The 23,948-nt window shown below is 51.3% G+C and overlaps 2 protein-coding genes across 8 annotated transcripts in view; one reads left to right on the top strand and one right to left on the bottom strand.

Moving 5' to 3' along the window:
• The first annotated feature begins 3,357 nt into the window (after window positions 1-3,357).
• NEUROG2 (neurogenin 2) lies at window positions 3,358-4,844 on the top strand. The gene has a single exon (XM_039550918.1). It carries the CDS (start codon window positions 3,425-3,427, stop codon window positions 4,121-4,123), a length of 699 nt encoding a protein of 232 aa, XP_039406852.1. The 5' UTR covers window positions 3,358-3,424; the 3' UTR covers window positions 4,124-4,844.
• The window catches only part of ALPK1 (alpha kinase 1), a 39,340-nt gene continuing 20,147 nt past the window's right edge, over window positions 4,756-23,948 (bottom strand). For 4 of the 7 annotated variants that reach the window (XM_039550910.1, XM_039550908.1, XM_019293017.2 and 1 more), the window contains 12 exons: window positions 19,488-19,686; window positions 18,539-18,598; window positions 17,815-17,901; window positions 17,052-17,128; window positions 15,963-16,058; window positions 15,475-15,579; window positions 13,080-15,078; window positions 12,653-12,806; window positions 11,940-12,102; window positions 11,663-11,849; window positions 11,211-11,417; window positions 9,480-9,776 (listed from right to left, as the gene is read on the bottom strand). In XM_039550910.1, coding sequence (XP_039406844.1) covers window positions 11,221-11,417; window positions 11,663-11,849; window positions 11,940-12,102; window positions 12,653-12,806; window positions 13,080-15,078; window positions 15,475-15,579; window positions 15,963-16,058; window positions 17,052-17,128; window positions 17,815-17,901; window positions 18,539-18,598; window positions 19,488-19,686 — 3,324 coding nt within the window. In that variant the 3' untranslated portion in view covers window positions 9,480-9,776; window positions 11,211-11,220. Of the gene's footprint in view, window positions 4,975-5,522; window positions 9,058-9,479; window positions 9,777-11,210; window positions 11,418-11,662; window positions 11,850-11,939; window positions 12,103-12,652; window positions 12,807-13,079; window positions 15,079-15,474; window positions 15,580-15,962; window positions 16,059-17,051; window positions 17,129-17,814; window positions 17,902-18,538; window positions 18,599-19,487; window positions 19,687-23,948 lie in introns of those variants that run through there. The other 3 variants (XR_005601758.1, XM_039550912.1, XM_039550911.1) reach the window with 3 other exon arrangements.

Genomic DNA, 23,948 nt, shown 5'->3' with positions numbered 1-23,948 from the left:
TGCTCTATCCCAGCACAATTGGGTCACTGAAATAGGGAATTAATTACCATTGGAGAGTGGGCAGCCCATTCACCACTGGCTGAGTTTTATTAAACGCCAATATAAATAACAAAACAACTCTTGTGGCTGCACTATTCCTACACGCCAAAGGAAGGATTATGTTGGGGATTAACATCTTAAAGTCTATGAGACTTTCTGACTCAAGGCTCGGAGCTGGTAATCGTATTTGTCTCCTGGTTCAGCGATTAGTGCTCTCCCTCGCGCACCTTCGCCTGGATGGCCAATGTCCCTTTTTGCAGGCACTGGGTTTTTCACACAATCGGCTGTTCTTTTCCCCACATCTATAGAAAAGAATAAGAAAACTGAAGCGTGTTCACGCGATCCTCAAGCTTCTTCTCTTCTTCATGGGAAAGGAGGGCACCGGCGGCCCTTTTTTCACAAGGGGGGGGAGGCAAACCCTCTTGGCGGGGGGGGGCCCAGGACTGCAAAATCGCTCTGCAGGCCTGCACCTGCCATGCAAATCTGTCGGGAACAATCGGCTCCCGATGAGGGCTGGGGTGGGGGGAGCCAGGGAAAGATGCCGGGACAGCGCTTATGGGGGGACCCCTCCTCACCTTGATCCCAGAACAAACCCCAAATGTGCTAATACAGCTTGGGAGTTGGGGGGCTGGTTCTCATCCTGTCCCTCCCTGTGGCACTTTTCACTGTAGTGTGCACGGGGTGTTCGGGAAGGACGTGCGGCACACACGCCGCAGTACTTTTGATTTCTCCCCTCTGCAGCACACCCCAGTACTCTGCTGCATGGGGACATATTCTCACACCCCATTTAAGAGCAGAACCACCCCACTCTCAGGGTTTGTAGGTGCTGCCCAGGGCTGGGCACCACAGGATTCAGGGCACCCTGATGTGTGTGGGCAGCCCTGGGACCCTGAACCCTTAGGACACCACAGGGTTCTGGGTGTGAGGGAGGCAGGGCTGGGAGGGGTCAGGCCACCCTGTCCCCACAGCTTTGTCCCCACATTTCCCGGGATGTCGTGCCCCTCTTCACCTGAGGCAGGCTGGCCATTAATGCCGGCTCTCAACTTGTGAGGTCGACGTGTGGATGGGCTGTGCCCAAAGGTCTCTCAGCAACACAGACCCTAAACTTTTAGGGCTATCGGGTCGCCTCAGAGTTCAATCTTCTTACAGCAAACAAAGCCCTTCTGAAGGTCTCCCCCTCTCCCCCACACGAGCTCAGCGTCCTTTATTTCTGGACTGTGTGTGATAAGCTTAAATCATTGTGCTCCCATTTCTTGATCGTTGCCTACTTTGGGCTTTTGTTCCCTAAAGTAGGATTGAGTCTGGCAAAGGGGCTGAAGTTGAACAGTTTGACCCTTGGAGGACAGTTCAGGCAGTGGGCAGCAGCAGCAGCAGCATTCCTGCTCCTGATCTCACTCCCTCTCCCCCCGCCACCTCCTCTCCCCACCACTCTCGGCCGAGCAGCTCAGCCCTCGCTCTGCCCACAGACCACACAGGCGCCTATCGAGAGCTGTGAGGACTCGGTGGCCAACCTGTCCTCAGTCACCCTGTGCTCAACCCTACAGAAAAAAACCACTGCATGGTAGGGGCTGGCAGCAGGAATCGTGGCGCCTTTCCGGCTGAACCCCAGAAAGGCACCACAATGGGTTATGCACCCACAGCACTACCTCTGCCTCACCTCTCTGTCGCTTTCCACCAGCACTGGAAGGACAGAAATCTCAGCAAGCAGGGTGGTGACAGAGGGATGGGCTGGCCCTGTCACACACAGGTGGACTCTGCTTTGTGCCTTAAGGTGCTGAAAAAGAAATAAAGTCTTTTTGTGTCACTCTCCCAGGATGTCAATGGGTTTTGTGGGTCTCCCCTCTTTCACAAGGAGGTGAGGGGAGTGCTACAATGTTTAATAGAGTCACAGAGATACTGATTGAGGCACTCGCCCGGCCTCAATTGCTCCCAAAGGCCACAAACTCAGAGGGCAGCAAGAGCGAGGGACTGATTTGGGTGTGAGTTTGTGGTGTGCTGAGCCTGCAGAGGTTTCAGCTCTTTCATCTGTTTTGGGCTTTTCTAGTGGTTGCAAATACAATTCTGTTTCAAAGCCCAACTCCCCCAAAGTGCCTTTCTGACGGTGCTTCCATATAGAGAGGAGAGTGCACTGGGGTTTCAGTTTTGGATGTTCTCACTGTCATATCTTTGACAAGAGCTTGGAGTGACAGGACAAGAGGGGATGGCTTCACACTGACAGAGGGCACAGTTAGATGGGATATTGAAAAAATTCTTCCCTGTGAGGGTGGGGAGACCCTGGCACAGGTTGCCCCGATAAGTTGGGGCTGCCCCTGGATCCCCGGAAGTTTCCAAGGCCAGGTTAGACAGGGCTTTGAGCAACCTGGGATAGTGGAAGGTGTCCCCGAGGGGTGTGTGGAGCAGAGCCAGCCTGCCGACCCCACGGGCATGTCACCAGGCTCTGCCATTCCCGGGGGCTTTCTGCACTGAGGGAGGGCTGGAAGAGAAGAGTGGTGAAAGGGAATGAAGGTTTTCCTGGTGCACTGACAAGTCGGTGTTTTGGGGATTTTTTTATAAAGTCTCCTCCAGCCTGTGTTGTGCCTGTGAGTTGTATTTGACAGCACTGAGCTGCCCGGAGTGCAGGGCTTTCCCCCACTTCGCGTTTGCCCTGATGCAAAAGGAGCAGCCGCGTGCCCGGAGCATCTCCCCAGCAAGCCGTGTACGAAACTATGCACCTTTACCACAGCACCAAGTCACCCCAGAAGGCGAAACCCTCCCGGGAATGAGAGGGGTTGAAGGGGAGCCCCCCATCCCTCCCTCTCTCCCTCCCTTTCCTTGCCGGGCCCGTAAATGAAGCGGCTGAAAGGGAGCCGGCCCCGGGCGCGCGCGTGGCGTGCGGGGCGCGGGATTGGCCGCCTGCGCCTCGCGCCCCCCCCTCCCCATTCATTAATAAATTAGCGGCACGCTCCAGCCGAGCGCGAGGCGCCAATGGGGCCCCGGCGGGGGGGGCGCGGCGGCGGCGGCGCCCCCGACAAGAGTCGCGGGCGGGGCGGGCAGGGCGAGGGGGACCCCGGGGGTAGGTTTGATTGTTCCCCGCGGGGTATATAAGGGGTGTTAAGGAGGGTCGTGTGCCAGACACGCAGCCCGACGGGCCCCGGGCGCCGCTCCCGCCGCCGCCGCCGCCCGCCCGCCCGCCCGCCGCCCCCGGGGCGCGTGCCAGCGCCGCGCCCCCCACCCCCCGCCCCCCCCCGTCCCCCGCGCTTTGCCCCCCCCTCACGACCCCCGCCCCACTCCGCTGCCGCCCGCTCCGTCAAACCGGCGAACCGTCACACCGACGGAGAGGCGAGGAGAGCGCGCTCGCTGCTTCCCGGTGCTGCCCGGTGCGGCCCCGTCCAGCCGCCGCGCAAGGATGCTGGTGAAGGCGGAGGTCCTGGCGCCGCCCGCCGAGGACGAGCTGCTGCTGCTGGGGCTGGGCTCGCCCGCCCCCTCGCCCTCGCTGCCGTCCAGCGCCGAGGAGGAAGAGGAGGAGGAAGAGGAGGAGGAGGAGGAGCTGCGCGCCGCCCCGCCGGCGCGCCCCGTCGAGGCTCCGGGCGGCCGCGGGCTGCGGCGGGCGGAGGGGAAGCGGCGGCTGGGGCGGTCCCGCGGCGCCCCGCGGGCGGCGCGCACTGCGGAGACGGCGCAGCGCATCAAGCGGAGCCGGCGGCTCAAGGCCAACAACCGCGAGCGCAACCGGATGCACAACCTGAACGCGGCGCTGGACGCCCTCCGCGACGTGCTGCCCACCTTCCCCGAGGACGCCAAACTCACCAAGATCGAGACGCTCCGCTTCGCCCACAACTACATCTGGGCGCTCACCGAGACCCTGCGGCTGGCCGGGGCGGCGCGGCTCGGCCCCGACGGGGCGGCGGCAGCGGCGGTCCCCGCCGAGGGCAGCCCCTCGCCCGCCTCCTCCTGGAGCGGCGGCGCCGCCAGCCCCGCGCCCTCCGCCTCCCCGTACGCCTGCACTTTATCGCCCGCCAGCCCCGCCGGCTCCGCCTCGGACCCCGAGCACTGGCCGGGCCGCTTTGCCCCGGGGCCGCCGCCGCCGCTGCCCCGCCGCTGCCTCTAGCCCGGCCCGGCGGTCCCGGGGCTCCCCCCGGGGCGGCGCCGGCGGCGGCATCTGCCCGCTTCCCAGGGCAGGGCGGGCTGTGGGAACGGCACCTGCCAAACCAAACTTTCCGTCTCTCTCTCTTTCTCTCTCTCTGTCTCTCTCTCTCTCTCCGATGTGCACTTTGCCCAGTTTTCCCAGATCTGTCACCGCGGGGCTTTTGTGTGTGTGTCCCCCCCTTTCCCCGCTCCCCTCTTTGCCATCTGTCCCTTATGATTTATAGGCGGGAGGGGGGTGCAAAGCGAGGAAAAAAAAAAGTAAATTGTTTTGTTAGGGGTCCAGGTTAGAAGTCATTGTATAATTTGTAGGCTTTGTGAGGGCTGAATGCAAGCGTGGAAATTTAGGCTGAACTCTCTATCAAAAGGGAAAAAAAATCGGGAGGGGGGGAATGGGGAAGCATCTCCTCATACATTATTTATTTCGACCTTTAGGGGACAAGGAACTCCCCCCTTCTTTCAGGAGATTAAAAATAAATCAACAGACTGAAAACCTCAACAGACACGGAACATTACAGCGATCAGCCACACACGTGTTCACATTTATTTATTATAAAGACAGATTTCATGGAAAATATGTATTTTTTTGTATAATTTACAGAGTTTATTCTAGTATGTATTTACAGCTGAAGAGCAAAGGGATTGTCCTTGTGATAAAATATAAATAAAAAGCTCTAATTTTCGTACCTTTGGGGTTGCTGCTTTTTCTGCTTTACGTGCCAGCGGCTGGGAATTACAGGATTGGGTCTGTCCTTGTCTCTGGTGAAACCAAGGTCCGGTGGGTCCTGATGTCACTGGGTCCGTGGGCAGCAGTTTCTTTGGGAAACAGCATTAAACAGACAGAGAGAGAGAGGGAGGGAAGTTCAGTGGAAGTTTACTGATGCTTTACCTTTGGCTCTCAGTACAGAAAATGCTGATGGCAAATGCAGGATGGGTGGATGGATGAAGTTATCACACTTCAGACCGATGGATTTCGCAGAGAAGGCTGTAGGAAGTAGATGTTATTGATGAAAAAATGCATGGATTAGAAGAGGAAGAATTTCCTCTCTGTGAGGGTCAGATGAATTCCAAGTCGCAGGCAATTCCAGGGGGGTTGGTTCAGCGTGCACAGTGCACAGCCGGGGATGTCACCATGGAGGGGGATGCTGGAGGCAGCCCAGGCCCTTCAATCATCGTCCCCGTGCTCCCGGGAGCACTTTGGGACTTCTGGGTACAAACACCTGGAAATCATTAAAAACCAGCAGAGGCGCCTGAGTGTATTAATTAAATAAAACGCTCAGCACGCGAATCCCGGCCGGTGCCCTCCGGATCCTGGGAGCGTGAAACCCGGCCCTCGGAGCGACGGCCGCGAAAGGAAGGGGGGCAAGAAAGAGAAAAAAAAGCCCAAAATGTGTGAAAAGAGAATTAGTGAAATTAGGTTAGGCCAATAAACCGCGCGGGGGTCCCCCCGGCCCCGCAGCCTCGGGCGAGCAGTGCTATCTAGCCTGATCTATTGTTTCCCCCCCTGGCAGGGGGGTTATTGTGTGATAAATAATTCCCTAAAAAAAAAAAAAAAAAAGTGGGAGCATTTGCATAATCACTGCTTTGATGTGGCCAGCAAGATGAAGCTGTGTCCCCCCAAATCTGCCACGGGCCAGGAGGAACAAAACAAGAGGGAGCCTTTCACGGCGCTGGCGGTGTGTGGGGCAGCCCGTCGGGAGCGGGTCTTTCACTCTCACTCGCTTTTAACGACCCCTTTTAATGATTAAACTCCAGGAATGCCAAAAGAAGCTGAGCGCCCTCTCCATCTTTTCTGGTCGGGCCTCATTGTCCTTCCTGGTTTCTCTCCCTCTTTTAAGAGGCACTGGAGTAGGTGCCTTCAGCTCTCCAAAATGCCCGGATGGACGGGATGCACTTCTCTCTCGGTGCTGGAGCCATGCAGGAACAGCAGGGACATCCCGGGTGGCTCAGCACCAGGATGCTCCCCCCAGCCATCCTCAGGGAGGGACGCTGCTTCTTGCCAGGTGCGTCATCCTGGAGGGATTTCCCTCCATCCCAGGTACAGAGCCTGTTGGCAGGAGCGTTACCGTCCTGCTGGGACTGTGGCAACGGGAACCACCGTGGGAAAAAGCACACGATGCGGAGCATGGAGGGGGGGTTTGGAGAGGGGTTTGGGGTGGGAGCCACGCCAGCCAAACCTTCCCTGCTCCCTGGGGGACGCTGGGCTTGGTTGGAGATGCCCTCGGAGGAGATGGGCCTGAGGGGGGCAAGGCTGGGAGGGGGAGGCAGGACCATGCTGGCAAAGGCTGAGTTGGAGAGGCTGGATTGGTCACCTAACCCAGTCACCCTCATCCCGATTCTTCATTTGAATGTGGCCAAAAGCATTTCTCTCACTTTATCCCCCTTAATTTGAGTTTATTCCTCTCCTTCCTTTCTTTTTTTCATATATTTCCCTCTTTTCTCTCAGAAGACTGATTTTTGGAGGTGATGGCAAGTCCCCAGAGCCAACTGCAGCCAACCTGGAAGTGGACCAGGAGATGCAAGATGGGCAAACACCTCTTTGGATGATGTGAGGAACCTGGGGGTGGTTTCCATGGCAGCCCCTTGCCCCAGAACATGTGTTTATGATCCTTCTGTGTATTGTATTTTGGCATAAAAGCTCCTCCACGCCGGCAGGGCCGGAGGGGCAGCTCGAAGGCCCCCAGGGGGTTTTACAGCCCTCCTTGGCATACGAATGGCCACGAGGAGCCAAACCAGCACCCCAAGGGCTGCCGCACGCTGCCTTTCATGGCAGGCATAAATCTGTCCACGTAGCGCCATCGTTAAAGAGCCCTCCCGACAGGGCTCTCAGCTGGCTGGCGTATTTTAAACCCAGTTTTCCTAAAGCCTTACTCTGGTGCCCCAGGTTGGGCTTCCCCCGGTCCTGTATTATGTGTGGATTTGGCCCATGTGGCCCCAATTCCAATTCCCCATGGGCAAAAAGGATCTCAGTTATCTATTATACAGTCAATCCCCTGGAATCAAAAGAAATCCCAGCGGGATCTTTTTTGTAACCTGATGTAGGTTGTTGTCCTTCTACAAGGCAAAAATCTTGTGTTTTACAGTCTAAGACAGACTCTTTTGCTCTGATAAGCTGACAGTGTAAGGATATAAGGATATCCTGCTTTCTACCCACAATTCTGCAACAGTTGTGCTAGTCCAGCAAAATTCTGGCAGCCTGCTCATCCCCGTGACCTCTCGTACTGAATTCAGATTGAGGAGAGGCAGAACTCTTGCCAGATTTAAAATCAAGCCTCTAAAAACTGATTGGAGAAAAAAACCCCATCCTTGGAGGGTCACTTTGCGGCGACCGGGAGGGAACACGGATGGTGCTGGGGCGGCTGTGACACGCAGCCGTCCCTTTCCCTTGCCTCCCCCCGCTCCTCCTTTTATTAAAAAGCAGAGAGACCAGCCCAAAGCTGATGGCGTATTTACCTTCATGAGTTTTAAAAAAAGTTAATTACCGCTTGGAGCAAGTTGGTCGGGCTGTCCTGAGCTGTCTTTTATTAGTAGTCGCCTTCATTAATTTCCCTCGCTGGATTTGCTGCTAATAGCTGCCTGGTCCTGGGCAGCACAAAGCAGCATCTGTGCCATTGAGCAGAAAAGCGGGAGTCAGGCAAAGGGGGGCACTGGGGGGGCGACGCCGTTTGCAAATCAACCTCTATTAACGTGATGTCCTGCTCGGAGGGGACGGCAGCCCCGGTAGCCGGCACGGCAGTTTGGGCTGCGCTGGGCTTTTACCGAGGGAGGAATGGCACCTGCTGCCTGCTGGGGGGATCCTGCCCTCATCCTGCTCCCCTGGGCGGTGGCTGTGCCACCCGGGAACCCGCCGGGATGCTGGACCTGCCTCTATGGACCTGTGCACACAGCTCGGTGCAGCCGGTGCTCCGGTGCTGCGGCAGAGTCCAGCATTAAACAAATCGTTAATAACTCGGTATCTTTTGAGGGAAGATACACTCTGCCTTACGAACAGCTTGGCAGAGAAGTTTGGGATTAGGGAATGGGATTAAGTTCTGTTTGGAGGAGGGAGCAGGCAGACTGGGGGGGCTGGAGGCACGGCGGGCTCACAGGAGCTGGGGCAGCGGGCGGCTGCAGAGGCCAACAGCCCCATCTGCTCCCGCTCTGCCAGGGGAGAGGGGAGATGATTTCGTCCAAGTGGAAGAAAGGAGGGTGGCATGTGTCACTCCCGGGAGAGGGGCTAGAGCAGCACGCTGCCGCCAGCTTCCCCGCAGAGCTGGGGGAGGCACCCGTGTGCCGGGGCTTCCCTCAAGGCAGCAGGTGACAGCAGCAGGTACCAACACCTTGCTGCAAATATCCCGGTTCTGGTTAGTGTGAAGGAGATGCCGAGCAGGCTGCTGCTGCTGTGTTCTTCCAAGCAGAAGAGATTGGGCAGCACAGGCTGTGGTTCTGCGCTGGCTGACGTGAGGCTTTCCCCCAGTACCCATGAATAGCTGAAGGAGCTGTGCCTAAATCCAGCAGCTGGGCTCTGGGGGCAGCTGATGCCGGGTTTATGGCAGCGGGACCGTGCTGCCTCGCGTGCAGGGGCTGCCTCACAGCTGGAGGGGTCACCCCATACCCACTCTCCGCCAGCCGGAATGGCCCGGAATGCTGTGACTCAGAGGGAAAGGGAGGAAGGCAAGCCTGGCTCGGCCCTGTATTGTTGGGATAACTGAGGGGCTTCCTTTCCACTGCATCTTTTCTAAGAGAAATTCCCTGAAGTGCTCCATAGAGTCATTAGTTCCTGGCAGATGAGTGAAAAAATCATTCTACCTGTTGCTCGCAGGCTTCGGTTGCATCAGCTTGTTCCCTGGATATCAAATTTACTAACTTAGATGCACAAGCACGACACAGCCAACAAGACTCTGCCTTTCACCTGGATACCTGCAGAAAGGGAAGGAGGAAAAACTGCTTTAAGCAAATACCTTCCCTGAAGGACAGGAAAGTGTGTCACCACTTTGTCACGAGCAAGCCGGTTTTGTGCCTGACTTACAGCAGCACTTACACGGGGTGTAAACTCAGGTCCTGGAGTTTAGGTGAGAGGAGAAAATGTTTCATATTTCCTCAAGCTTCATGTCCCTACGGTTCACATTTCACTGTCCCAGCATAACACAGTTCCACTCATTTTGTAGAGACTGGCCCTCAATGGTTATACAGAGCACTTAGGTTGGAATTTGGAGACTGTTACAACTAATCGAGCCACAAAAGCACCCTGGTAGCAAGTTACTTAATACAAACCACTGAATCTCCAATAAAAACTTCAAATTTCTAATAAAAAAAAGGGAAAAGTATTCCCTAAGTCTCAGTTAGTTCAAATTACTTTATTCTGAAACCAGAGGAAATAACAGCAGATTTTTGTCAGTAGCTCAAAGATGAAATTTACAACCAAAATATTAAATTCTCCATCATCCGAGTCACCTATTTATTTCCTCAATAATGCCCTATTTGTACCACAAATGTGAACCAATAATGTAAGCTCAGTGTGTTTGGGGCTGTGTGTGCAGCCCAGCTCTTCAGGGGATGAGGTCATAAATCCATGATTTCCAGTATCCAAGCCCCGGATGAAGACAGAATGCCTGATACATCTGAAATTGTGCCCAATCCTGTAAAGAATAAGACCAGTAGAATATGATTCCATGTCTGTTTCAACAGGGAACTGGACAAGCTAATCCTTGACCCTTACTTCTACCTGTGAGTAGCTGTAACTATGGTGGCAAAATGTCTCCTAAAACCAATAGGAGAAATGAGCTGCTAGACGGAAATATTAGGAAGAAAGCAAAATATTAAGATTTCACTGGGATGGATTTATTTAGAAGCACATCTAAATAAATTTTCTTTTTCTTTCTTTGAGCAGGAAGGAGCTGGAAAAGGCATGACTGGCCACGGGTCTCAAAACTGCGTGGGCTGCTGGAGCAGACACAGCGGGGCCGGCTGCTGGCGGCGCATTAGGACACTTTGTTGCGCAGAGATTGTCGGGGAGGTTTTGTTTTGGTTTTAATTGTCTCTATAGAGCAGAGAAAGCTTCTGCAGAGAAGCTTTAACACAGCATCTCTGCCGCCCGTTAATTCCCGGGATCTTGCTAACTAGCTTTGTTTGCCCTCCGGAGGCCGGCGCTCGCTGGCCGGAGCACGGAGCTATGTGAGCGCGGCGTTTGTCACTTAGTTAAAGCCAGCATTTCCCCACTGCCGAGGACAAGGCCGGCCTTTATTGGCTGCGCAACAAGATAACGGGCTTAATCTTCCCAGTAACACGTGAGTTTTCATGTATCACTTTAATCTGCGAGACACTGGGGCCGAGTGTCCCGTCACATGCCGATTTCACTGTTGTGTGAGCCGGCGACTGCCCAGCTCAATGATGGATTGTTTGCTGGCTCTTAACAACAGGCAAGATGGTGAATGCCCCGGGGTGACAGACAGTGTGCAATGGGAACGGCCGCAAATCTGATGGCCCGGTTCAAGTTCACCTGACAAAGCTGGAGCAGTCTGCAAGCAGCGCTCGGGAAAGGATTATTCACACTGGCATTATATTTTTGAATGCATTTTTCTCCCTGCGCAGCTGCGCAGCTCCCCAAGACTGAAGGTTTATGCACCATAATAAAGAGATTTAATTTTTTTTTCTCTTCCTTCTCCCTCTTTACACCTAGTTCTAATCAGTTTGCCCAGGGATAGGGCATCTTTCCAAACAGCTCGGCACGAACATCACCTAGAAAACAATAGCATTGCTAAAACGCGGGGACAAAAGCCTAAAAATCTCTGCTGGCTGCAGAAACAAAAGGGGGTGGTTTTGTTAAAGCTAAGTCTGTTGGGGACCCATCTTTCTGTGGAACTTTGATGCTGTGTTGCCTTTCTCATCGAGAAAATCTCCCCAAAGAAATGATCCCAGCCTTTGCACTCGGGGGCAGCGGGACATCGGGGCTTTGGGGCTGCAGAGGGGAATGGGAAATGAAGGCAGCTTTTCGCTGCCTTGCTGGACAACCTGCTCCCAAAGATGTGTAGGGTAAAGCAGTGTCCAGCTCATGGGTCATTCTGTGGACTGACCTGTGCCAGTCTAGGCCAGCAGCTCCAGCGAGGGCCTCGTCAAAGACAGGCAGCGACAGATCTTGTTGCACTCCACGTGCTGATCATTAAAAAAGTAGTAAATTCCTTTCTTCCCAAAGTTGGAGCGTGAGACATCTTTGCTATTGAGGGAATGAATCTGGGGATCTGTGAGGTAGATGAGGCCTTTCCCGTTACCCGTCACCCAGCCTGTGGAAGAAATGGTACATTTTGATATCAAACACTGCAGCCTTTGTATTACCACACTCAGGACTCTCTGCCTGGCACTGCCCTCGCTCTCTTCGTGTCACCTCAGTGATTCCCAGTTTCCACATACGACAGCAAAAGCAGAACCCAATGAGACACACAACGAATTTTAATGAAGTGAATACCCCAAAGGTACCTGTGGGCTAAAAGTTGAGTGTGAAAGGCATAAACTTCACTGTCATACACACCTTGAAGGTCGACGACAACGTCAGTTCCGTTGGAGAACTCGTAGGAGAAGTGGCCATAAGCCAGACCGTACTCCGTGGCTTTGTACTCGTTCTTCACTACCTTGGTGTTGTTGGACAGCTTCACAAACTCCCCGAGGATGTAGGGCTCCACACTCACACACCCTTTTATAGTTCTGTCTTCCAGTATCTGAAACGAGACAGCCTCACCACTGCTATAATTGACTCAAGACATCCTTTGCCATCAGGTCCTTGGAACAGATTACGAGACAGTTCTTACCAGGAGTACTGCAGAGGGGATATAAAAGAGCTGGGTAGGGACCTTCTGCTCATACAGCCTCTTGTTGAACTCTGTCACGTAGTACTGGGCAGTCATTTGTCGCTCCACATCACTGAAATGATGGAGGAGTCCTTTTTCTTCTTTATATTCCTTCCCAACATACCTAAACAAAAGGAGAAGTGTCAGGAGCAGGGTTTGCTCTGGATGCTGTGATACAGAAGCATCATTGCAAAGCAGAGCTTGGCTGCTCGGAATTAAATCCACCTGCATTTAAAATGGCTGGGATTAAAATTAGGTGGGTTTTTTTTCTTTTATATCACATAGAGGTGAAAAATTATCAATCAAATCCTGGGATGGGGGTTTCATAACACTGGTATGTTTAAACTCAACTCTTCTTGACTCTGAAGGGAGACCTGACTCAGAGGTATTAAAATACTGTTCTCCACCCATACTAATTCATAAGCTCCTTCAGGTAATGATCTGAACTCTGCAATTAGCTGTTAGAAGACTACAATAGAGCAGCTTTTTACTTACCAGAAATTAAAAAGTAGACTTACATGGAGTGCTGGGAAAGACTGCCAAAATGTCCAACACATTTGGGAAAGCCATAAAATATTCTTGCAACAGCAAATCTTACCAGACAGTTTTTATCCATATTTACACAGAAGCAGCATTGATAAACATTTTGTTTCGGGAATCTGTTTGGTCCATACCTTCCCAGGCTTTCTTCTTGGTGCAGGAAGTGTATCCAAAAGGCACTTCTCTGCTTGCCTTCCTTGGCCACTTTCAGGTAGTCCCCGATGAACACGGCTGTCTCCTGGCCTGTCCACAGCCCAGATTTCTTGGAGTATTTCAGAAGAAGAGCAGCTACAAAAAAAGAAAACACCACAGGTAAACGGGAGAAATCCACGGGACCGCTCTGAGCCTGTGCTGAGGGCTGGCTGTTATTTATGATTAACCTAAAGATCATTATCTTAAACAGACAGTTTTCAGGGATGCCATGTGGAATCTAAACTTAAGTAATGGGGTAGAAAGCAATAAAAAATTAAATCCTAATAAATGTTGACTAAAATATTGTGTTAAAAAGCCTGAGCCAAGCTTGTTCTCTGTGGAGGCACATGTTGCTGTGTGACAACTTACAGTACGCTTTGTGAAGCTCTTTGGCCCTAAAAACCCCAGTAGGCATCAGTCTCTGGACAAGCCAATTATGCTCCACCCCTGCCAGGAGCCGCTTGTAGTCCTCATCCCTCAGAAACCGAGCGTCCAGGATCTCTTCCTTCGTTCTCCCCGGTGTGAAGGCAAAACCACTTCCCCGTGGGATCGAACGTTCAGGGGAGCTCATGGGCATCTGTGCTGATTTGATCCATGAACTCAGAGATGAACTGGATTGTCTCTTGCTGCTCACTATGTCCTGAGACTTCTCTTCATCTTCTTCCGTAGTGGCACAGTCGAAGTGCTTGTTTGTGGGTATCTTTCCATGAGGGGGCAAAGCTGTTGGCACACTGGGAGTTGCTTCATGCTTTGGAGCCAATGCTGTAGGGTAATTGCTGACTAAGTCTCCAACACTGACGAACTCAAATTCAGTGTCATCTATTGTTTCTGCCTGGGTGTCAACTTGAGGCACTTGGAGAGATCTGTTCCCCAGCACAGCAGACTTCCTCATCCAGTCACACACAGAGGAGTCACTGCCTGGTTTTGGCTCGATGTTTGTTGATGGTACAAAAGTGCCCCCGTTGTGGGGTGGATGTGCCTCAAACGAGAGATCCTCAGTGCTATCTGCAGGTTCTCCTGGGTGGACCCACTCAAAGCGACCGACACGTCCCTCCCTGCTGCTGTCCTTGGTCCTGCAGCTCAGCTCCACATAGGAAAAGGGCTTATCCTCCTTTTGCCCTGTAGGAACGGCGTAAGAGATGGAGAGGGAAGGAAAGTCACTGTTCGAGCCCTTTGCTTTCTTTTCTGAAGAGCTCCCTCCACAGCGTCTTCCCTCCTGCAGCTCTTCTCCACAGAGAGACTCTTTCTCCACCATCCGCCCAGCCTGAGGAGCACACCCCTCTAAGGAATGCTGAGGAGACCCCCCACAGCCATGGAGGGGCTCCCGAGGAGCAGGACGCCCGGCTGTGGGAGGCGGCGAGCACAAGGGCGCGTCCTGACTGTTTCCATCAGATTCTGTGGTGCAGCACCACTCCTCCACCGAGCCCTTCTCCCCTTGCTCCCCGTCCCTGGGAGACTCTCTGTTGCTATTACAATTTAGCTCCTCCCAGCTGGAAGAGTAACTGGATTTAGATAGCTTGCACCAAGAGCTCTCAGAAGTAGTGCTCCTGTTTAGCCTTCTGCTGAAAACATCATTTTCACTGTTTATTGCAATTTCTAATGGCTCAACCTCTTCTTCAAAGGAAATTTTCATCACACCAGAGCCAATGTCTTGATTTCTCCGGCCACCGAGGCCCTCTGATCTGCTTCCTGCTGTTGGTGAGTTCAGGATTTTCACAGCACCTCTCCTCTGGTGACCTGTGTCTTCAGTAGTACACACAGTGTCCATGGCTTTGGTCTCTGTTCTTAAGGTTGTGATACAAGCTCCCACCTGGATTTGTCCTGGCATGGTTTTATGAATTCTGCAAGTTTTTTCGAACACTTGGCACACTGACAGGTGATGCTGGGAATGCTTGGCAAGGATATTCTCAAAGCTGGTCTCCCCTTGCAGGACGGGTTTTTGTACCGAGTCTTTGTAACTGTCTGGGACATAAGACCTGGCGTCGGAATTTGGGAAGCTTTGCACTCGCAGGCGCTTCTTCACGGATGTGATCAGAGACATGATCTCCTTGGCAAGCATCCCTTTACCTTCCTCCTCTGGAAACAAGGTGCTGTAGGAGTGCAGTTTTCCCAGGGCTTCCCTGCACAGCTGAGTGACCTCACGGAGCTCCTGGCTCTCTCCGTAGAGCCATCGGTGCACGGTGGCGAGGCAGAAGGCAGCTTTAATGAAACTGTGCAGCTCCTGCTTGCTGGTAATGGCACTCTGCTCCTCCTTGGTGAGGAGCCCGATCTCGAAGGATTCTTTGGCTTCGGACAAGTAGAACTCTCTCTTTTCCGGGGGACAGTCCTTGGAGTGACTGTAGGACAGCAGACACATCCCACGGATGTTCTGGGAGGGGATCAAAGAGGAATGAAGGAATCAAAGCCATGTTTCTTTCCCTTACACAATTTGAAGCAAAGGTTGGCTCTAATTTCCTGCTGCTACGTTTCCTGGAGGAAATAACCTTCGTATTTTTTTCCTTTGAAATACAGCTGTAGTTCTAGGAGAAGCAGCATTCCTGGGGCTTGAAAGCCCATCCTCACTCTGTGGACAGCTTTCCACCCCTCTGCTTACCTCCCCATTGCAGTTCAGAGCAATGTATACCCCATATAACCAACCAAACCCTCAACACAGACATGATGCCCTGCGTGAGACGCTGTTTGAAAGCCATGTCAGAGCCAAATTTAGCAGCCTGGACTCCTCCCCTGCACAAATCCCACTTCCAGAGGGAAGAGTAACACTCACCACGGCCGTGAGGACAAACAGGGGGGTGTACTGGCTGTAGGCTGCTGCCAGCTTGCAGGCCTCAGCAGCCGATAACAAGCGATGGCTGAACTCCCGCAGGAGGCTCTGGTGAAATAAAAAAAAAAGAAAACATGAGGGAAAACCTCAGCTTAAGGACTTTATTTCCAAACATATGGGGTCTGGTAGGCTGGAACAATCACATCTTAAACAACAGCCCGGTCTGTTTCTGCAGGAACCATTTTGCTCAGGTTTACCGTGGATACATCACTTTTGACTCCATAAATATCCTAAATACATACACTCTATAAAATACTCTTAATATGTTCTTTTTCCTGAAGCCAGGCATTGTCCCATCTAGGTGCTAATTAACTTTCTCACTGGGAGCAATGGAAGTTTCTTCAGCCTTCTCAGCACAGGAGAGGAAATGTGTGGGTGAATTTGAGACCACCTGAAGAATCCACACACACAAACCCCAAACCGAGTCTCACCAGGTCAATGTCAGCATTGGTTTTAAAACGTGCATAATCCTGCTCATTCATGGAAGAATAGATGTCTGCCATAATACCCAAGGAAGTGGCAATTCCCTGAAAGAGAAATTCAAAATTTTCATAGTTGTATTTTGAATTTTACTGCTCTGAATAAAGTAGGTCCTGTGTAGAACATACCAGAAAAACAAGCAAGCAAACACACAAACAAGATCCAAAGAGAAGCATGGCTAAGAAATTCAGGGATGTCATCTTGGTATGGTTTTATTAATTTCATCTGGCAGAAAGTGTAATCTGGAAGACTTGATGCCACCTAAGGGGCTGCCTGGCTAAATAATTAAGAAAACCAGGAGGTAAATGTGTGCTTTCACAAAATTCACTGTAGAATTCCTTGCTCCCGCTGAAATGGAGAGCACAGAAATGATCTGAGCTTGAGGTCAAGCTTTAAGACGTGCCAGAGGAGAGGTGACAAGGTCTGGGTTTGTGGGATATCCTTTGCTGGGGTCCAATTACAAACACTCTCCAAGCATCACCCGAGGACTTGCCAGGCTTAGGCTCACATTCCTGTTTAGCTATGGACACATGGTGCGACTGCTGCTTCATCTCCAGTGGGAAGATTAGTGCTGCCCAGCCTCACACAAAGGTGTTAAGGACAGGCACGGTGCCTGTGTGAGGTGTCCAGGTCCTGCAGGGCCAGGGAAATCCATCACCCACCACAGACAGCGCAGAGCAGCTCCACAAACAGACGTGCTTGGGGAAAAAAATTTCGTTCTGATCCTAAGAAATAGCTAAAATCTGTGGCTGCACTCTGGAATTAGTCTGTCCTTGTCAGAGGCACCAGAGGCATCCTCAGGGATGGCTCACTTCAGATGGTTCTGCTTAATGAGAAGTATTGCTTTCATCCCCCTGCAGGAAAAAAGGTGTGGGTCAGGCCGTGCATGCACGCGGAAACAACGCGGAATACAGACTTTGTGCTGCCTGTTAACCCTGGCTGAGGTGTGTAATCGAAGCACTGTTGCTGAAGGAAACAAAAGCTAAGCTGGAGTGATTACTGGATTGGCAGAGACATGCAGAGTGGAGAGGAAATGCTACCTTTTTATCTGGCTGAGGAAGTTTGAAGTATCCAACGACTGAAGCCCAGATCAACTCTGCTGCCTCATACCACATCCCTGAAATAAATCAAACAGGCACTGAGCAGGTGACTGCCAAGGATGGCTTTCCATAGCTTATTTTACACCTCAGGTCCTCAGAACAGGATAAAACCACACCATGGCATGTTGTGCTCCAATGACACTGATCAGTTATCAGTTTCCTTTAGCTTTTGGCTGTGCATACACACCCATTTTATCCTCATAAAAGACTTCAGCTCCACAGTCATGGAAGATTTAGTGTTTCAAACTAATGAAGTTTCAAAAAATGAAGGCTCTTGCCTCAAGTGCCAAACCCTGAATACCAAAGTCCATCATACTGAAAATCAGGGATATTCCTGTCTTGAGAGAGGAAATTGCTGGGATGTCCCTGTGATCAACTACCGCCTGCCTTTGGGAACAGTGCATTTGGGACAAGTGTTAGCAAACATGGAGTGGCACAGGCAAAAAGGGAACATTTCAGTTTGCTCCTTGGCTTCAGGTGAGATTAGCAATAAAATGATAATTCCTGCAACGTGTTTGCTTGGTACATGGCTCCAGGCCCTTGCTGCAAAGAGATGGGTGTGCAACTCATCTTCTGTGACTGTTTTGTGGGTATAGGGTGTTTACAGCATGCCAAAATTCTGACATATGCCCAGTGTAACATTTTTAAGGAAAAAAAAACCAGGAGGAAACCTTGAGTGGAAGCTTTTAGACAAGAGCATTACCAAGCTTTTGCAGAATCTGTCCCCTGATTTGTAAGCAGACTGCCTGAACAAGAATCCGATCGCTCTCCTCAGCGTATCGCCAGGTTCCTGCAGAAAGAGTGGGAAAACTCGGCACAGAACGAAAAATCTTCCTGTCATTCTAAGCCTCCAAGGGTAACTCCAATCCCAGCAAACTGCCAGGATTCTTCTCTTTGCATGGAGGCCCTTTCCATATGAGAATCTCAGCTTCTCATGGAAAACAAACCAACAGAACCCTGAACTTCCTCAATTTTCACAGTTGTAGAGAAACCTGAATAGACCCACTAAAGAAACCCTGAGGAAAGGAAAATAAAACTTATAGAATAAAGTATTAATTTAGTCTGTAAGATCAGTGGGAATCTGGAGCATGAACATTACTCCAACAATCTGGACTTTTGAGGCGACAGAGTTGTCTTAGTTTTCTAGATCAGCCACCTGCTTGAAATTGCTCCACAGGTTAAACTTCGCCATCCAGAATATTTTCCCACCCAAGTGAAGATATACAAGGATCAATTACAGAAATTTCAAAAACAAAGTCATGCTTCCACATTTTAGGAGAGAATGGTGAAGGAAAGAGAAGTGTGATGTAAGGAGTCATTACTGGGGTTGGTTTGGCTTTATTTGAGGCTGGTGTAACTGTTAAAATTAGGATCAAAAATCCCACCAAAATAGCAAGTGTGAAATTGGAAAAGAGATCTATACGCACCCGTTGCTCCATTGTCACTAATCAGGCTGCTTAGGATATATTCAGCTTTTAAAAGTTTGCCTGAATGAAAATTAAAGAAAAAAAAGGATAGAAAATGAACATTAAAACATATTTTGGCATGATGTGAATAAAAATACTCATCAGGTATCACCCGCACATAGAACTGCTGCTGTCTATAGCCAGAAATGCACATGCCCCACCTTCTGTAATATGTGGTTGCACAGTAACTGAAATTATGAACATATCTCTTTTATTTTACACATTATACATTCCTGGAAGAGCGCTGGGATTCCCAGGTCTTATTTCCCTCCCAGAAGAAAGTAGTCTAGCCTGCTTCCTTCAGCAGCAATGCTGCTGGATTCTGTACCAAGGAAACATGGGCTTTGGAAATCCATTTTGGTCTGACTGGGGAGTGGCTTGACATCCCACTGTGGAAAACACAGCCACAGGAAGACACGTTAAAAATCCTTCAGGTGCTGTTCATGTTACAGGAATGATGGAATTTTTTTTTTTTTTTTTATCCTGGAGGAGTTGTAATCTGCATTGTTTGCATAGTCAAGTGGCCCCACTGAAAAATAAAAAGCAGCTGGGACAGCGTAGAGAAAATGCCAGGATTCTAATTTCCTTTTTCAAGGCCCTTGGTCAGGAGTACAGCAATTCAGATATCCCTGTTTGAAACCAGCAGGGAAGATTTGTTAAGGAACAAAGGCTCCAATTAGTATTTTCCACACCCTTTCACAATTTTCTCTCCTGCATTTGGCTCTGAAACCCTTTATACCGGCCCCTTTGTGCTAGTGAGAGGAGCCGGGAGGGCTCAAGGGGGCTGGGAGCAGGAAGTGCGTTTGGAAAGATGGCACCGTGAGCGTGTCACGCCCAGCGAGGGACACGGTGTCCTGTCCCGAGTCCAGCAGCTGCTAATGGGGCTGGAGCTGCGGAAGCAGAGCAGTACCTGCGTTGACGGCGAGGCGAGCCTGGCGGATGAGCACCTGCGGGCTGATGGGAGCGCCGGGATGCAGCCTGTGCAGCGCCTTGGCGATCCGCAGGAGCCTGCTGGAGGCGTCAATCCAGTACAGGAAGCGGTCGATCAGGAACACCACGGCGGTGGCCGTGGCGCAGTCCTTCACCAGGATGGAGGCTTTCAGATAAGCCTGAAAAAAACACAGGCGGCCTCAGGGAAACTCACCTCCAGCGGCTCAGAGAGCTGGAAAATGTTCAGCCTCAGTGACCCTATTCCTCACCCTATTTTCATTTTTAGGATAGGGAGGGGGCAGCTGTTTATTTTGCTTGAGCCATAGATATCATTCCTGATTTTTTTTTTTTGGGGGGGAGGGGGGGCATTTGTTTTTAATTGTCTAATATTTGAACTGCGGAATTTGGTGGTCTGCTAATGAATTTAAGTCATGCCCAGCAGCAATTAGTTTAAAAGGGGAGTGTGAGACTGGACAGGCTGGAAGTCCTCACTGTAGCCATGGTCCCATTCGGAGCTCAGGCCATCCACTCCTTTGTACACCACAAACAGGCAAACAGGCCAGGAATCCAGTGTTTTTCCCCTGCGGGCCATCCTTAATGACTACTAAGTCTCTATGAACTGTTCTGGATTCCCACAGCAGTTGAGCCATCGCACCCACAGGAGGAACAGTTGGAATTCCTGAGGTCCTTGCCGTAACCAGGACAGGAGGCCAGCAAAGACAGCCATAGGAGACACACAGCCTGATCACAGGTGCACAAGTCCACGTGGACCTGGGGACATTTGCCAAAAACCCATCACTTCCCATGCTGGCCAGGGCCTGGTATTCCTGCCCAATGGAGGGAGGAGGTGCTCCACACACTGACACCCGGGAGATTACTTTTCCAGAGACTGCCAAGAAATCTTTGTCCCGGCATCAAGTAGCACCCTCTGACGTGTGCAGGAAGAAGCCCATGTCAATCTGGGGAAGAGCCTATGGCACAAAGGCCGGCTTGCAGCACCGATCCCAAGCATTTCCCAGCTTGTTTGCACTTCAGCAAGGCAGATTTGTACAGATTTCCTTTTTTCCTTTTTCTTTTTTTTTTTTTTTTCCTCCCCTTTCCTCAACCCGAGTTGGATTTTCTAAGATGATGGCACTTGAAAAGGATTCCTGGAGCCCCGGCAGGCACAACTCTGCTTGTGCCGGCCAACAATGGAGGAATCCCCCTCTCCAAGCACCTGTAAACTGACACTGCAAACCAGCCATTCCAAATGCTCATCAACAGGCCATATATTTAAGCACAGAGCATCGCCTAATCTATTTTTTTTTTCCTCCCCTTCTTCCTTTAATAGATCGGAGCACAAAAGCCTGAGAGAGGGTGACCTACCAAACAAAAGGGCCTTTGAGTTCCTAGGAAAAGTAGACTTGGAGGAGGATGGAAGGAATCCAAGTGGCCCTATTATTTCCACTTGCACTAATTAGACATTTTTCTGTCAGCTATTGAGCACTGCTGAGAGGCCAAACTCACTGAATTCATTTCTAAAGTGTTTACAGAAGTTTGCATCTGTTTGTGTCTCTTCAGGAGGAAAATAAGCACTTCAATAGCATTGTGGAAAATCTAAACGAAGCATCCTATTCTGAAGGGCTTGGCAGTCTTGCAGCTGCATAATTTAACTCCCCCGCTCAATGCTGAAACCTCTTGTGTCCCTCTCCAAACCCAAATGGACACAACATGTAGAAAAGTCAAGCCAGGGGGAGAAACGGGGCTATTTTTTTTTGGGAGGCAGGGCCGCATGCTGTGTGGCACACAGCGCCGTGGTTCCGTGTCAGCCTTTGCAGCGACGTCCCCCGCGTTCCGAGCAGGACACCGAGAAATTAATACCCGCTCCTTTCATTCCTTGCCAACTCGTGTGGCTGGCAAATTCCTCAGCACCTCCAGCGAGGGCACCGGCGCGCTGGGCACGCACCCAAGCCGGGAGCCTCCCCGAAACGCCACTCCGAGATGAACCGGGGCAGCAGCTCCCTGTCACCCAGCCCAGAGCCAGGGAAACCCCTCTGGCTCCCAGGATGTCTCAGCCCTGCTCCATCACAAGCAGACAGTGGCAGCCTACACAGATTTACTCAGTTTCTCTATCGCTTTAGGCGCATCCAGAGAGGGAGAGAGAGAGAGAGAGAGAAAGAGCGAGGTACGCGCGCACTTTGTTTTCACATCTGTGCCCACGATGTGAAATGGATCCGCCTAATTGAGTTTATGACACAAAGGGAACCTCGCGGCTGGGAAGTGGAATCAGGTGGTGGGAGAATTAAATTTGCACCAGATTTCTATACACGGACCATTGGGGGAAATGCAAAGCAGCCTTTAGTGAAGGGGTTGCGCCTTAATGGCGCTGAGTGGGAGGGTGTGCGGTTCGCATGGCTCCCTGCATTAGCGGGCTTAGCTCCTCCGTGCGCCGGGGCTGAAGTTTGGGTCCCAGCTTTGGGTTCAAAGCCACGACGCCTCCTTTGCATTGACAATGGGGGCCGCTCCCAAGAGAGGGGAGAAGCTCAGAACTGGGGCCATCTGGCACTAGGACGGGCAGGAAAGCGTCAAAGGGAAATTATTGGTGCATAGTAAATGAGGATGAGGAGGAGGGGAAGGAAATAGGGGAAAATCTTTATGTGGCAGCTGATGTAAGAGGAATTACAAGCCCAAATAAATGAAATATTGATTTAATCCACTCTCTCGGCCCTCTTTATAAAGCCAAGATCCCAGAGGCAAGCCCTCCTCCATAGCCTGCGGGCTCAGGAGGATCCCCTTTGGAAAAACGCCTCTACAAACAGCGTGATTAAAAGCAGAGGAAAGAAAAATTTAATTTTCAGTGTCCCCACAGTTTTGTGGATGCTCTGGAGTGCCGTGTTTGCTGATATCCACTTGTCTCAGACTGGTTCAGTCCTAGTTTCATTTGTAACTGCAGCCGAGGTTTAAAATCTTTTTAAAAAGCCACCAAACTAAGAGCAGCCGGCAAAGAATTTCTAATTCCGTGCACAAGGCAGGAGTGTCAGAGGCACGCACGTACTTCCAGGTGCTTCAGTTCTGTCCCAAGAGCTGCTCCTAGTTAGCACTCCACTGAACCCTAACAAATTGCCCGGTTTTCTTTCCCCCTGTCAGATTAAACACAGAGCCACAGCCCCGATGGATTGGGCTGGAGCCTCTCCCCCTCTTACCCCACGCGCCGTCAGCAAAGCCCGTCTTTCCCAGAGACCAAAGCTGCTGTCACCGCGCGGGACTTCTCTATCAATCGCTGCCTTTCAGCTGGCAATCAGAGCCCACTCCGCAAATAGCAGGGAGTTAAGCCTCCCACCACCTCGGTGACGGGCAGAAGAAAGCATGTCTGGAGGTACAGACTGAAACACGGGACAGTCACACAGTGAATTGCTGCAGACTGAGGAACCAGCAGCTCCTGGACACTTCCCTCTTGGCTCAGAGCGGATGAGAATCCCCCCCGAACCTGTTAATTACCTCAAGTTATTCATCCTGCAGGAAACGGAGAGTTGGGAATTTAATGGCAGCAGCACTAGGTCCATTAGGAGCAGTTCAAAACACCACAGATCGGGGCAGCTTTTACAACCAACCCGATCTTGCTTCACCAACTGAGGAAATCCTGGAGTGGGAGTAACTCCTGTTTTCCTCAAGAAAATAGAACAGCAGCATTTTGTGATGAGGACAGAAGGAGAACTCCTTAGAGTGCCCAGGAAGCTGCTTGAAGGGTGGGTTCCCGGGGGGGCCTCATGTATCCAACAGGGTAGCAGGGATTTGGGGGACCACAGCCATCTGCAGGAGCTCCTGCTCTTGATCAGTACCAAAGATAGAGAGGTGCCACAATCATTTGGTGGCCCTCGTTTGTTCTAGACCACTTATAAACTATTGTGGCACATTAAAAGGGGATGTTTTAATACTTAAAAATAGCAAAATGCCAGCGACAGGACCCCCCTCCGAGGGAGCAGCAGCAAGACCATTATCAACACCTAAAAATCCAAGAGTCTCTTCCCTAAATCTGTGTCATCACATCAATCCACTTGAGAAAACACAATCTCAGGAATACAACATTTAAAGCTGAAAATACTGCAGGAAGCTGCCTCTGACAGGAGTAAATCCTACCCATGAGCAAAGCAAAGCGACAGTCCTACACAAACCCAGGATCCAGCTTCCTCTTTTGATTTTTTTATGGTCCACATAAATTCTGCTGTAGTTTTCCCACACAGGCAGCAGAAGACAGAGTGCTCTGCAGCACCAGGGCAGTCACCCTGGACAGCTAAAGCTCTCCTGCCTGCACCTAATCTCTGTCACGTCTCACTTACAAAGCCTGCGGGAGGCTGGGGTGTCGCGATTCCCTCCTGGTTTGAATTCATCCCTCACATCACTCTCTGTTTCACTGGGATCACCCAAGAAGAGCTCTTAGGAGGCAGGTAGCAAAAGGTCAGCC

This window comes from Corvus cornix, chromosome 4, assembly GCF_000738735.6.
Source record: "Corvus cornix cornix isolate S_Up_H32 chromosome 4, ASM73873v5, whole genome shotgun sequence".
NCBI classification, from domain to species: Eukaryota; Metazoa; Chordata; class Aves; order Passeriformes; family Corvidae; genus Corvus; species Corvus cornix.
This window is presented reverse-complemented; position numbering and strand designations above follow the sequence as displayed.

What these genes read in the sequence shown, in the direction of transcription:
- NEUROG2 (XM_039550918.1), top strand. Translation starts at nt 3,425, where the DNA reads ATGCTGGTGAAGGCGGAGGTCCTGGCGCCGCCCGCCGAGGACGAGCTG.